Below are 14825 nucleotides of genomic sequence, written 5' to 3'. Positions count from 1 at the left end.
TTGGCCGCCGGCCGGCATCGTGTGTCATGCCGGCGTCGTTTGCAAAATGCACGCACCCATAGTATATCTATAGCGCGCACGGTAGTGACGTTGAACTTCTTCGGCAGCAACAGTTATATATCCGTTGGATATCCATTTAGGAATGGATATCCGAAAATGGTTAAAAAAGAACACAGCAGAAGACATTAACCGGAGCAGGGAGGAGGATGGAGACAATGTGGGTCACGCGGCAGCCGGAACAGTTGACGTTACTTTGGCTTCTGTCAACGTCAGCTCTATAACCGTTGTGGAGGCTAGCACTAGCAACGCCAGCTCAATCCTGCCCGACTCGCTGCCTTTGCCTGCGCCGCCCTCACTCCCGGACAAGCAGCCTTCGGCTTCGACACTGCCACCCGTTGGCGGCCCGCAAGTGCCAGGGGATCTCGGATCAACACAGCCTACCCAGGTATTTCTTAAAACATATCCGACTCGCCTGTACAGTGGGGTAAAGCGGTCCTTTTGCAGCTCGTGGTTTGCTGCTAGAGAATGGCTAGAGTATTCGTGTCAGAAAGATTCAATTTTCTGCTATGCCTGCAGAAACTTTGGGTCAAATAAAAACAGCACCGATGCTTTCACCATGACTGGCTACAACAACTGGCGCCATGGTAGAAAGGCCTGTGTTTAAAAAAGCGAAGTCTGAACTGAAGCTGGGTAGCTGGTTTGTATAGTACTGGTGCACCCCCTGTAATCTCAGATGCACCCCAAGGCATTCTGTTCTGGAACCGGGCCTGCTTCTGAACTGTGTATTTTTTTTGTTAGGCATGTGACCAAATGATGAATGATTTCTGTTCTTTTGTTGAACCTCTGAACAGGTATGTTTTGTTGCATATGACTCGTGTTGATTTTGGAAATATAAGATTTGATTATTTTAATGATGTGTTTTATTGAATGTGAGACAGTCAAAGGTAATTGTAAATTATAGTTTTGTTATTTATTTTTATGAATACTTTGAGTATTTTGGAACTTATTATTTTTTTATATAGGTCTTTTTGTTTTTATTAGACACCAGAATGTTCTAGATCTGGCTGAGACTGAAATAAAAGTCCTGTGTCAAGAAAAAGAACAAGTCCTGGTCATCCATTTTTAGACACAATGCAGAGAAAATCACCACCAGAGAGAGACTGGTTACACTCAGAGACCTTGGGCTCAACATCGCCCTCTGTGATTGGATCCTGAACATCTTTATGGGCAGACCCCAGGCTGTGCGGTTAGGCAGCACCACATCCTCCCCCCTGACCCTCAACACTCTCCTGTACTGTTTACGCATGACTGCATGGCCGACCCACAGCCCCAAGACCATCAAATTTTCTGAAGACACAACCGTCATAGGCCTGATCAATGGTAGCGATGAGAAGGCCTACAGAGAGAAGGTCTGAGCCCTTACATCTTTATGCCAGGACAACAACCTCCATCTCAACGTCAGCAAAATGAAGGAGCTGATCGTGGACTACAGGAAGACTTCCTGAAGCTCTGAGGCATGGAGCTGGCTAGACAATTGGAAGTGCTGCTGAAGACATATTTCTACCAATGGTGTCATCTAGTGTTCGTAAGGTGGAGACGTTTGTATTACCTCCTCCAAGGAGGTAATGTTTTCAACCTTGTCTATGATGTTTTTTTTAAGGCAAGATTACATAGAAATGCTAAAGGGGTGCGTCCAGATTTTTCTCACTTGCTTTAACATTGTGAGATAGGATTTTTTTTTAAATGTTTGTAGATAATTAATCTTGATGATAAAATCAAGCATGTTCATGCTATTCCAAATAAAATAAAATATTGGTGCTATTCCAAATAGCATCAAAATTCTAGTGAATGTGGTTTCTTAAGGGGATTTGAATAACAATTCAAATCTAAATGTGTATTCATTTAATGGGGTTATTTGGCCCTGGTGTTGTAAGATGCATTCATACCCCTTTTCAACAAATTAGATCTGGAGGCAGTTTTACCTAGATTTATGAAATTTGGTAGGAAGATGAATCAGGCTAAGACTAAATTCTAGTGAAATTTCTTTTAACACTCAATTTCCATTCATGCTTACAGCTTAGAATGTGCCACTTTAAAAGAAGGTGGTGATTTTTTTAACCTGTGTTGCAGCAAAGCCAGCAGGAGATGGCTATTGTTATGTCCCTGCGCAGGTGACAGCCAGTGACCAGAGGCATTATGTTTCCGGTTTCTTTGTCTGTCCGTCGATCCCATTCTTGTAAATGCAGCATCTCAATGCCTTGAGGTCACAAATATTAACTTGAGGTGTTTTCAGACATGACCTCGCTGTAAAATCTAGAGATTTGGGTACAATGTTTCCCTTTCACACATGCACAGACTTGTTCACAACAACAACAAATCCTCTGCATAATTCAGACAAGAGTTAGTGCAGCAAGCAGCATCAGGCAGTGGGAGTAAGTGACGTATTAACTCCGTTGCAGAGATCACATGATTTTGTTTTAGAGCACCCCGACATCACGAATACTCATGACATCTTTGTGGTGAATCCAGTGGGCGATCCCATACTTTTATCCGCCTTTCCTTATTGTATAAGGTCTGTCTTACTCTGACATTTGCTTTCACACATGCACCAGTTCCAGAGAAAAAAGGAAGGAACAGCAGGGCGCAGTGTGTATCTGAAAGCAGCAGATTCGCTTTCGGTGGTCAAAGGACAACAGTCAATATTTTCTAATGTTGATGACCACTCAAATGCTTAACAGTACAGTTTATTGCCATTCACCCAGTAATGGTAAATGAAGAGGCAGTCTAACCAAGGGAGTGCCAAGGGGTGCCACCAGTTACTCACCTCGGGTGCCTCACAGCAAAACACAGCAACCATTGTGCACATACACTCTTATTCCTGTGCTCACTTACATGTGTCATGTGGGGATCTAGCCTCCCAGCAGTGCGGCACCTAGCTACACTGAAACAAAAACTAATATAGAAATTAGGAATATAACCATAAACATTTGTAAACAATATAAACAATAATGATTTAACCCAATTGTTCAAACAACCAAAGATAACAAATCAAACAACTAAACCATAAAGTAAATGCTGCCAAAAAGGAATAAAAACAGATTAACCAAAGCAAGCAAAATAGAACCAAGCAAAACAGCAGCATGTGAAACATTAAGACAAAGAAAACACAGTTTGTTAGGCTGACCATATTGCAAAAAAACACATTAAATATTAGGGCCACCCCTACTCACCACCTCCAGTATGGTGCCTTTGCATGTTCCCCTCACAGCCAGGAAATAGGGCACATGCAGGCTGTAATTGAGGCAGTCAATTTAGTTTGCATACCACAGCAAATGAGCCTTGCAGGTTAGATCCACATACCTGTATAACAAACAACCATAGCAGAGAGACAGAGGCTCACAGGTGCTTTATATAGCCTGACTGATTAGAGGAGGAGTCAAGGCTAGGGCTGCGTCCAGCACTGCTGCACACTATGTTCTCCTACAATGAGGGTTCTATTCCACCACATTAACAATACTTTTATTGATGGACTTTATCAAAGACAAACTCTGTTTTCAAAAATCGGGCTGGCAGCAGCGCTGTCTGTGTGGACACCTCACGGGCATTCGGGCCGCAGTAGTTCAGCGAGGTAGACAACGCACAGGTAGAGATATAGGCAGTGTGGCCAAAGCATAAATCTGTAGCGTGCATCAGTACCTTGGACAGCGCTACAGGGCAGTGAAGTGCATGCGGACCCCGGACGTGCACGCGATTGCATTCATTCTTTTTTCGGATGTCATCAGAAAGTTTTAAATAGGCCAAAAGGACTTGCAGATAATGAAAATAATATATTTTCATTTTGAGCATGCCCATGTGTAAATGTTGCTTCTGTTTGGGTGCCATTCTAGTTTATATTACTCTTAACTGTTATTACTATTATAATGATTATTCTACTAATGAAGCCTTTTTGTATAACTGACAATGCTATGTGTAAAGATTTAGCCTATAGGGGAATCCTTTCGCAGCTGGTATGGGAAGGAAAGCTGAATCGTAACGCATGAATGACAGTCACGGAGGGGAGAAAACAATTCAACTTCTTTTCCAAACTTGATTTTGAAATTCTTGCAACTGCCATTAAAATAACACATTTCTAGTAAAAGGTGGATGATGTAACTTGTTATGAAATATATGTAATTCATTTCTAAATGAGATTAGGTGTGCCTGATTGCGGTTTCCACGCCTCTAGTGTTGAAGGAAACAAAAGCATTCAAATCAAAGTACACCAGCAACTACATTCTAAACACACTTCAGGTGTCTGCGTGTGCATGCCGCTGTCCATGGTGCTGAATGATTTACACCGCAGGCTCTTTCAGAGTTGTTTTACCTGATCTGTCCTCTATCCATGGTGTTGCCGATTGTGTAGACAGGATGGACAATTGCTCAGGGCAAAAGCAGAATATTGGCCAGCGCTGTTCATGAGTGAAAGAACACCTGGCAAGTTGATATATACATTATCCTATTATTCATATTAATGAATACATAGGCCTAGTGAACAAGCCCAACTGTGGTTGGTGATATCGCTTTTCTACGGCCGTTACTCTACTCTCATAGGCTCTAAGCTGCAAAGGTTGTATTGTATGTTGTTGATCGAAGAGCGTACTGTCGTTAACTCTTTATCCTTATTATAATTGGTTCACTTTCTCTATATTTCCATATTTATATGCAAATGCAGGGGCCGTGGCCACACACACACACAGGCTCAGAGAGACACACGCAGTGAGACCAGAGTTTGTTTATGTGAAGCAGCGGGTAACTGAAACAGGGAAAACCCAGAGTTTCTCTCGTCACAGCTGCTCAATGATCAGAGCAGAAAATGCAGTTGGTTTGTTCCGAGCTGGAGTTTCTGTGTCCTCCTCCACTCAGACCTGCTCTCACTTGAATTAAGAAAAACCTCATCACCAGTTATCAGGACCTGAAGTAACTTAGTGTGTGTTTGATTCGTTCAAGAGTTTATTGACAATATGTCTCAAACCCAAACCAAAATAAAACCAGATTAAACTAAACAGGCGGTAAATGTCTGCTTCCATGAACATGAGAGCCTATGGATGGATTATACAGTAGACTATTTCATTAGTTCAGAAACACAAAGCAGAATTTATATATTTTTTTTAACCCTGATTTTATAAGAAAATGTTCCTAAAAGAAAAATTTTCCCCACTTTAATGAACATATATCTTCTCGGGTGGATTCAATACGCTTTTGTATCATACATTTAGATTTTCTCGGGTATAAAATAATATAACTCATGAGGTCACGGCATAACACATTCCTATACAGTAGGTGGCGCCATGCACTATTGTTGTTTTGTAGCCCACCAAAGAAGAAGAAGAAGAAGAAGAAGAAGAAGAAGAAGAAGAAGAAGAAGAAGAAGAAGAAGAAGAAGAAGAAGAAGAAGAAGAAGAAGAAGAAGAAGAAGAAGAAGAAGAAAAAAAAAAAAAAGGAGAAAAGTTAAGGTGCGTGTTTTGCTGTGGTTGTTTATAACATGTCTTGGTCAGTTAGCACTTAGTCACAATACTGTTAAATAATTAGCGATTGGCGAGGTGAAGTGATGTTTTACCATGTAGACGTTCTACGTATTTTACCCTGTTAAAAGGCTTTTTTGTAGTTTTTCCTTACTCTTGCTGAGGGTTAAGGACAGAGGATGTCACCATGGTAAAGCCCTATGAGACACATTGTGACTTGTGAATATGGGCTTTACAAATCAAATTTGATTGATGATTGATTGAGACGTCGCATTATAGGATTGAATTTTTCTCGGACCGACATGATTTCATACTGAAAACAGATACACAACGTCCCTACACGGAGCTGCTAAGTTTAGCTTTCACTTCCGTTACAGGACACCAAGCTAACTAAAGCTTCGTCTCAATTCCTTGCAGCAGTAACGGTCGACCACTGGGGCTTATTTCAGAAATAAGTTTTTGTCAAACTTTAGAGTTAGTTCCCTCAGTTGACCAAAAGCCAGTGTTTTACTTTAAGTCAGGGCACTGCGGTTAAGTAAGCAGCCCCTAAATATGGCCTGTATTTGGACATTAATGGTACATGGTGAAACGGCCCAGAGCAGCTGGCAAGAGCGACTTTATCGGTCTCAATATAAGTGTTGCAGTATGAGAGTTATCTGAAAGAGGCAATGCAATCTGAATGGTCCCTGCTAAAAATATAATAATAAGAATGCGACTGGAGACGGTTATCAAAATAGAATTAGAGACAAAATACATAAGGTGATAAGAACGGACTATATCCTCATGAAGCATATTTTTCGACCAGTAAAACACAAAATTAACTTAAGCTGTTTATCAATTTAGAGAAATTCCAAATCAGAAGTCCCACATCTGTATCTTAATATGATTTAATTAATAATGTTATACTCTGATAGCTGATACTAAAACATTTTCATTAATCACTTAGTGAGCCTTATGCTTTTGCAATAGGTACTTCCTAAACTACTTACTGTTTTTTTTTTTTTTTAGTAATACACTTTCACAAAAAAATTAAAAAGTTTAGAAGTAGAGAACAAAATGTAGCCTATTTGTCTAACTCGTGTGAAATAATAAGGTTATTTTCCATACATACAAATTCTATGAAGTTCTTTTGCTTGTAGTTTTTTGACTTATCCTTTGCAAATGTACCAACTCAATAACAAAATTCTTCTTGCTTTTCAATTAACGTTGATGTGGTATTAAAATAATTTCTTATGTAAGTAATTTGTGAATTGAGATCATCTTAAGATAGTCATACAAATACTATGAAGTACTTTCCTTTGAAGTAATCCAATTCCAAAGTCTTTTCTATCAAACAAAATTCAGGGTATTTGTCTAATTAGGATGTTCTTCAGACTTAAGGAGATACCAGACATGGTCTCTTTACACAATATGCTTCATAATTTCTGATTGACTCACCTCACAGAAAGACAATAGTCCTCTGTTTCTAGTTTTCTTTTTTTTGCCTGCAAGTGCAAAATCCATCTGTAGCACCTTAACCACCTTTAACTGATTCTCCAGCAGTTGTATTTTCAATTTGTGTGTTTTGCTTTTACAGCCTCTTTAAATCTGATTTCTTAATTTATTTACACCTTACAATTTATTGTAACTCATGCAAGTTGTGCTACAAAAACATAAATAAATAAAACTTCATGTGATGAAAAAGGCTATGTCTGTATTTCTTTATTAGATTTATTTATCAATATTTTGTATTTCTACATTTAAATTTTTTCATAATTTCTTTATTCATTTTACAGACGTGGTGCAGCTGTGGTAAATATGCACCAATGGAACAAACAAACGTATGATCTCCATGTGTAAAAAATTACACACAAAAAGCACAGCCCTAACTAAAATCTTTTGGGCTCCAGGTTTACTGAGCATGATGACAACCTCATGGAGCGACCATCTGCAGAATTATGCCGACCTACCAGCCAACATGGACGGTGTAGCCATGAGGAAGTATCGACGTGAAGCACATCACAGGTATTTGTATGTCAGACTGACACAAAACCTCTAGTTACACCAACGTCAAAGTCCATTCTCCAGTTTCTGATGTCTTTGTTTGAGGTCTGTGTAGTATTGGTTATTTTCTAAGCATTAGAATTGCTACTCATAAATTACTGATTTAAAAAGAAGTTCAAATTAATTACATTTTCACAGTATTTAAGCAATACAGCAGCTTGAAGAAACACTTACAACAAGAATGCTTGATATACAATAAGTCTCCTCAGATACTCGACAATTACTGACAATAATTCATCAATTCATTGACCTTCCATTATGCTACAAAGGGTTATTCTAATCAATGCTGCAAATTCCCTTATCTTTCTGATGTTCTCCTCTACACGTGGCATCTATTGCACTTCTTTCCGTCCTGGGAGAGGGATCCCTTACATGTGGCTCACTCTGAGGTTTCTACGTTCTTTTTACCCTGTTAAAAGTTTTTTTTGTAATTTTTCCTTACTCATGTTGAAGGTTAAGGGCAGAGGATGTCACACCTTGTTAAAGCCCTATGAGACTAATTGTGATTTGGGAATATGGGCTATACAAATAAAATTTGATTGATTGACTTACAGTAGATACAGTAGTTCCCACAAAGTACTTTGTTTATGGATAAGTAATATTTGTTGCCAATGTTTTATTAACCTGTAATTTTTGGAATCGTAGTAATAAAAAACCTTAACATTTCTCAGATGAATAGGACTGTTGTAATACCTGATATTGACATCATACTATTAAAACAGAAATAATTTTTTTTGTCAGTCTTATTTAACAGGATTAATCAAGAATTACAGACAGACAGATTACCACAAAATATTTCCATGCATGAGCACATGCATAGATGTCGCTCTCACGTGCAACAGATTCCAAGTGATAGGTTCACTAAATACTAAAGAGGGAAAGATAGGTTCTTGTGAGAGAGAGAGAGAGAACTGAATTGCACTTGTGGATACATTCGTCACTATGTGGTCTGACTGTCTGCATGGACAGTAAAAAGTTAATGGGCAATAGGGAGAGCGAGCACATGGCAAATACCACTGTACACAAGTTACAGATCTCTTATGTTATAATGTGAAGTGAAAAAATGTGTTATTTATGAAACTAGCGGAACATTTAGATATGCATAGATAATTAATGGCAAAATGCTGCTTTGACATAGCAAGTTAGAGGATTAGACCTCGGAGATATGCGTTCTCAGACCACCCTTTTAGTTTGTATATTTATTGGTCTGTTAGCAAGATTTTGCAAACAAAGCTGGAGGGATTACCAGCAAACTTTCTAGAACAGGGGTAGGCAACCTTTACTATCGAAAGAGCCATTTCGCCCCCTCTTCCCCCAAATTAAATCTGTCTGGAGCCGCACAACATATTTGATAACACAGGTTATAAAGTTATATATATATATATATATAGTTATACAATATATATAAAAACTATAATTTGTTGCATTTATTAAATAATAAAACGACAATAAAAAAAACTGTTGACATTTAACTGCTATTTTTACCTGTTACAAAATCACCAAACTCTTATGAATTGGAGAACAAAATACATGTTTGGGCCTACTTTGGAATAAATTAAACACAGAACTCAGCTTTTTTTTCTCATCTCCAGCTAGGTACTTTTCAGCAGATGCTGTGAGCTTGCTCTGGAAATATCTTACAACATTACGTTTCTTATTGTTTGCTAATTCCTCGCCACATATCAAACATACATGTAAGACAGCATTGGTGGCAGTGAAAGCAAAGCAATCTGTCCACGCAGAATTAAACTCTATTTCCCTCCCAGACTTTTCTTAGCTGGGATTTATCCATGATTAGTTTACCGAGGCCGGGGGTCGGAACTATAGATTAGCGACCTGCAGGGAAGAGCGCCGGGACGTAATAGGATGTGACGCATATTTTAGTTGCTGAAATATTAAAACAAAACGTGAGAGCAGGTCAGACTGGAGGCCGATACAGAAACTGCATATCGGTACAAACCACCTGCAGCTTCTGCTCTTATCAAGAAGCTTAGGCGCTGATCTCTGATCAGCTGAGACCAGAGAAACTCGTTGTTTTCCCTGTTTCCACTGTTGAGAAGCAGCCGGTCAGTCACTCTCAATGTGTCTCTCTGAGCGAGTGAGCGGGGCTCAGGGCGGGGGGCGGAGCCCAGGCTCTGTGTGTGTGTCGGCTATCTGCGAGCATGTACACACACATACACACACACACACACACATTCACCCGCTCCTGGTATTTCATGATGGCCTGATACGATGATTATTTAAAAAATGAACGTGACGTTCACTCATGTTCATCATATGAAAGAACTGATTCGTTAAGTTCACCGTTCGCGAAAAATATGCGCAACATGCACTGTACAGGGAGCCACTGCAGAGGGGCTGAAGAGCCGCATGCGGCTCCGGAGCCGCAGGTTGCCGACCGCTGTTCTAGAAGGATGAGGGATGGGTGAGGAAAGAACACATTACATTTTTTCGCAGATCTTTTTCAATGATTTCTGAATGTAATTTATGAAATTAATAATCTTGATGAGGCATGCTTAGGGGGACCGATATCTATCAGTCTGTGCAATTTGGTGTAGAACCAAATAAAAATCTAAATCTATTGAATTTCAACTTCATTTCATAAGAGGACTATTGGGCCTGGTCGTTATGCAAACAATATCAGTATGTAAATCAAATCGACACATCCTAAATAGCCCTCATACCAGCAGTGTATGTATTATATTATTTCCTGCTCTTCTGCCATTGACTTGCACATCCATACATGTGGTCGCAAGAATGTTTACTGTGTCTCCCAGCACAGTCTAAAGAGCATGGAGGAGATACCAGGAGACCGGCAGTTACACAAGGAGAGCTGGGCAGAGCCGTAGAGGGGTATCAACCCAGCAGCAGGACCGGTATCTGCCCCTTTGTGCGAGGAGGAACAGGAGTAGCACTGCCAGAGCCCTACAAAATGACCTCCGGCTGGTGTGCATGTTTCTGACCAAACTGTCAGAAACAGACTCAATGAGGGTAGCATGAGGGCCCGACAACCTCTAGGGGGACCTGTGCTCACAGCCCAGCACCTGCAGCTCGAATGGCAGTTGTCAGATAACATCAGAATTGGCAGGTTCGCCATTGGCACCACGTTCACTTCCATGATAATAGCAGGTTCACACTGTGCACATGTGACAGGCGTCGTGGTGAACCTTATGCTGCCTGTAACATCATCCAGCATGACCGGTTTGGTGGTGGGTCAGTGATGGTCTGGGGTGGCATATCCTTGGTTGGTTGTACAAACCTCCATGTCAAGCCAGAGGTTCCTTGACTGCTGTTAGGTACCAGGATTGCATCCTCAGAGAGATTGTCAGACCTTCGCTGGTGCAGTAGGCCCCAGGTTCCTCATGTGGCCAGAGTGTGTATGCAGTTTCTGAATGACGGAGGCATTGATGCCATTGACTGGCCCTTAAGTTCCCTGGACCTACATCCAATTGAGCACCTATGGGATGTTATGTATCCGTTCATCCAACACCGCCAAGTACCGCCACAGACTGTGCAGGAGATCCCTGATCCCCAAGGACACCATCTGCCAACTCATCAGGATCGTGCCCAGATGTTGCCTTGTGTGCATACAGGCTCTGGGGGGCCATACACATTACTGAGTCACATTATGAGCTGCTGTGATAAAGTTAGGCAAGTTTGATCAGCCTGTGCTTTCAGTTTTCGTCTTTGATTTTCAGTATGGTTTTGATTCCAGACCTCAGTTGGTAAATGATTTTGGTTTCCATTGACCGTTGTTAAATCATTTTATTCTTAACAAATTATAGAATGTACACCGGTAAAGATTTTCAACTTGAATAATTTTTCATCAAGTTCTGATGTATGATTTAAGTTCCCCCTAATTTTTCTGAGCAGGTATGAATTTAACCAGACTCTTCAGTTGTTAAATTATTTGTCATTTAAAGTTTGACTCTTTGGATATGTCAACACTACATCATGTCATTTATTATGATCATGTCATTCATTATGACATGATGCTCATTTATTATGACATAATGTAGTGTTGACATATCCAAAGAGTCAAACTTTACTGTGACATAAGACTTTTCCACTTCCAGACATTATTCTGCACCATAACTACTTATGAACAGAAGGGACTGTTCCTGGAGAAGAGATTTAACCATGTTTTCTTCAACTGGCCTGGTTGGTAGAGGGAAATAATTTGATATGAAGACCATTTCTTGCATTATGAGTATGCTATTCTTGTATTGAGTTAAAATTTTCAAATAATACCCAGCAGTGCATATTGAATCATGTAGTTTATTCACTATTTACTTGTTCAAATGGATTTTGAGTCGTGACTGAGGGTTCGCTGCTATTGCCCAAGTCAAGAATGAGAGCTTGATCACTTAATGAGATTAAAATTCAAATGGGTAGACTATAGTGAATTCCTCGCCATTTACACTTAATTTCAAAATAGACATTTATCATCACCCACTTCTCAGAATATTGACCAATCCTTAGTTTATCTTCAAAGGAACAGGGACGCTTAATTAAAATGTAAAAAATCCACATTACTGTAATACCTTATTTACCTAAATTAGTAAGATTGCAACAAAAGAATAGAGCCGTTAAATGTATTGAAAAATCTGCTATGAAATGCCACATGTGTGTGACTAAGACTGTTATAAAATTGATAACCGGTATGTTACTGTTTTTGCTCAACAATTACAAGAAAATATAGATCATTACAGCACCATGATATGAGAGGTATGACCAGCAGCCATAAGTTCAATGGTAATACTACATGTATTCTCTATTGCAAAGCTTTCCAAGGGATTTGGCTTAAAACCATCCTGCAATGAGGTATGACATTGTTGTTAAAACAAAGTGCTATAAATTACTAAGTGAATTGCCCTCCTTAGACGTAAAGTTTTTTTTTTTATTTTAATATTTTTCTATGATGTATAATATAGTGTGAACTGATAGCCCACCAACTCTCATGGAACTCCATCCATACTGACTCTTTGAGTCTGGGTCATTTTTGTGGGAACAGCAGCTGATTGTTATTGTGATTTGGTGTTGGCTCCTTTTCTTGTACGTCTTGTACATCTGTATATGTGTTTGGTCAGGTTTGCCAGGGTTGACTATTAACTCTACCAAGGAGGGTTTTTTTTTCGCCCTGGTTCTTTGTATTCTCATTTTTTGATTGTCAATAGGATACTTTTATTTTTTTGCATTTCCTTTTACATTTTGAGAATGGGTGTTTTTTATGACATCATCACAGATTTCCCAGGTGAAATTTTGATGAAAAAGAATCAAATATATTAAGGTAATAAATATCTATGAGTTTGCAATTTGGTTCAGCCTGGTTCTTTTTAAAAAGGGACTGTTGGGCCTGCACTGAGTGCCATTATTTAGTTGCGATTCCTTTTTGAGCCCATACTCGGCCGCATACACAGCATGATGTCATGTGCAGTTTCAATGATAGGCAACCTTCACAGAAAGACCGATGTTCTGCCAAATTCTGCTTGCCTTCCATGGATGGGAACAAATATAGATGATTTGAAGGTCCACTGGTCTAACAACTCTACAGAGTTTCTCCCACTGCTCCTGGTGGTAGACAAACAATGACCACTATGACTTTGTCTTTCTCTACAATAAAGCAATGCTGCAAAATACTATTTTAGAGATATTTAATATTTTAAAACTAAAACTTAAACATTCAAATTTACTTTGATCATTATCAAACTGTGATGGGCCATGAGTTATTAACAGTATAGTTATTTTGTCAGTGAAGGTTGACCAAACACTACAACCAACTCTCAGAATGACATAATGCAATTTAACTGCAGACTTTAAAAAGGATTTAAAGTTGAATCAACACAACCTGAACATTGTAACCTTCAAGAACGACAATTTATTACAGGACTGTTTAGACTTCATTCGTTTCAGGTGGATGGATCTGACAAACTACCAGCTGAATGTACAGTATGTTGTGTGTTTAACATTAATTATCACATTTCTGGGATTATAGGTCATTCAGTCTGATAGCAGTGCTTTGGGGCCTCATTTAGAATTATTGTGAATGCCTTTTTTTCAAACCCCATTTTGTAGCGAGGTGGTGAATTGAAACCAGATTATTGATCCACTTTATCATTAACATTAAACCCAACAGCATTGTCTGTGCTCACTCGACTAAAAACCCTCAATTGAAAAATATACTGTATAGAACAACTTACTAATTAAGGTGAGATGGCATTAAATAAGTTACAGCCTAATATCTTCATTATTTGGCCTAACTCTGCACCTTCATATATTGTGTTTTTGTATATGTGAGTGTGCGTGTGTGTGCAAAATCGTTGCACTGAACAAGTATGTGCAGTCAGGCGCACAGAGACCACTTACATAAAGTAATGTAAATGTTTTCTACATCAAACTTAAATTTCCAAACAATGTTCCACAATTGAAGGTAGGATACCAATTAAGTGACACTTGTTTCTGGCAAATTACGGCTTACTTATCCATCAGCTGATATTGATTCTATAGATCTTGGAGCTGAGTCCAGTACTATGCTGACCTACTTGACATAACTGAGTCATCCCACTACAAGAAAAAAAAGTACTTACTAGGGTTACAGGGGTGTGTGTGTTATTAATAGCATTGCATTTTATTTTCCTTTCTGCTTAAAGCTCCCTTTGCCAATAATATACATTCTATTTTATAGATTTGGCAGTCTTTGATTAAAATACACACAGGCGATACAAGTCACCTCACATTCTGATGATAAGAAACAATTCTTTTTTGCCTCAACCTTTAAATCTGAACACCTTTTTTATTTCAGGCACTCTCCCCTCTGTCAAACTTACTCCTACCTTCTGCATTAACTGAAGTAGCAACACATTACCACTCAGTGCATATTCTTTTATTTGTGATAGCACTACGGATTTATGTTGCTTAGGACATACAGTTGCAATCAGAAATATTCAACTCCCTCACCTCAATAGACATTATAGTGATGTGGATGACAGATAATGACAATAAATGACAAAAAAACCTCATCAAACAACAAATGATATTTATTGATGCGTATTTTAGTTATTTTGACAACAGAAGTTGACTTAACTTTGAAGTTCGAATGAAAAATGTAACTCTTTCAACACATGTGCATGTGCAGTATTATTCAACCCCCCAGCTTCAGTACTTTGTGGCGCATCCTCTAGCTTTTATAACTTCTAAAAAATGTTTTAGTTAATGAGGGTCCTTGATGAAATGCTGGGCTTTCTTCCACGGCCAGGCATGTTTGAAGCTGCTCCATCAGTT

The 14825-nt window shown here is 39.1% G+C and overlaps 1 protein-coding gene across 4 annotated transcripts in view; it reads left to right on the top strand.

Moving 5' to 3' along the window:
* Positions 1 to 5333: 5333 nt before the first annotated feature.
* The window catches only part of nt5c2a (5'-nucleotidase, cytosolic IIa), a 35028-nt gene continuing 25536 nt past the window's right edge, over positions 5334 to 14825 (top strand). The window contains exons 1-3 of one of the 4 annotated variants that reach the window (XM_062401062.1): positions 5334 to 5492; positions 7277 to 7292; positions 7391 to 7505. In XM_062401062.1, coding sequence (XP_062257046.1) covers positions 7402 to 7505 — 104 coding nt within the window. In that variant the 5' untranslated portion in view covers positions 5334 to 5492; positions 7277 to 7292; positions 7391 to 7401. Of the gene's footprint in view, positions 5493 to 7276; positions 7322 to 7390; positions 7506 to 14825 lie in introns of all 4 variants that reach the window. The other 3 variants (XM_062401064.1, XM_062401065.1, XM_062401063.1) reach the window with 3 other exon arrangements.

The sequence above is a fragment of the Platichthys flesus genome, chromosome 12 (assembly GCF_949316205.1).
Source record: "Platichthys flesus chromosome 12, fPlaFle2.1, whole genome shotgun sequence".
Classification (NCBI taxonomy): Eukaryota; Metazoa; Chordata; class Actinopteri; order Pleuronectiformes; family Pleuronectidae; genus Platichthys; species Platichthys flesus.
The sequence above is the reverse complement of the archived record's forward strand: the minus strand, read 5'-3'. Positions and strand labels throughout refer to the sequence as shown.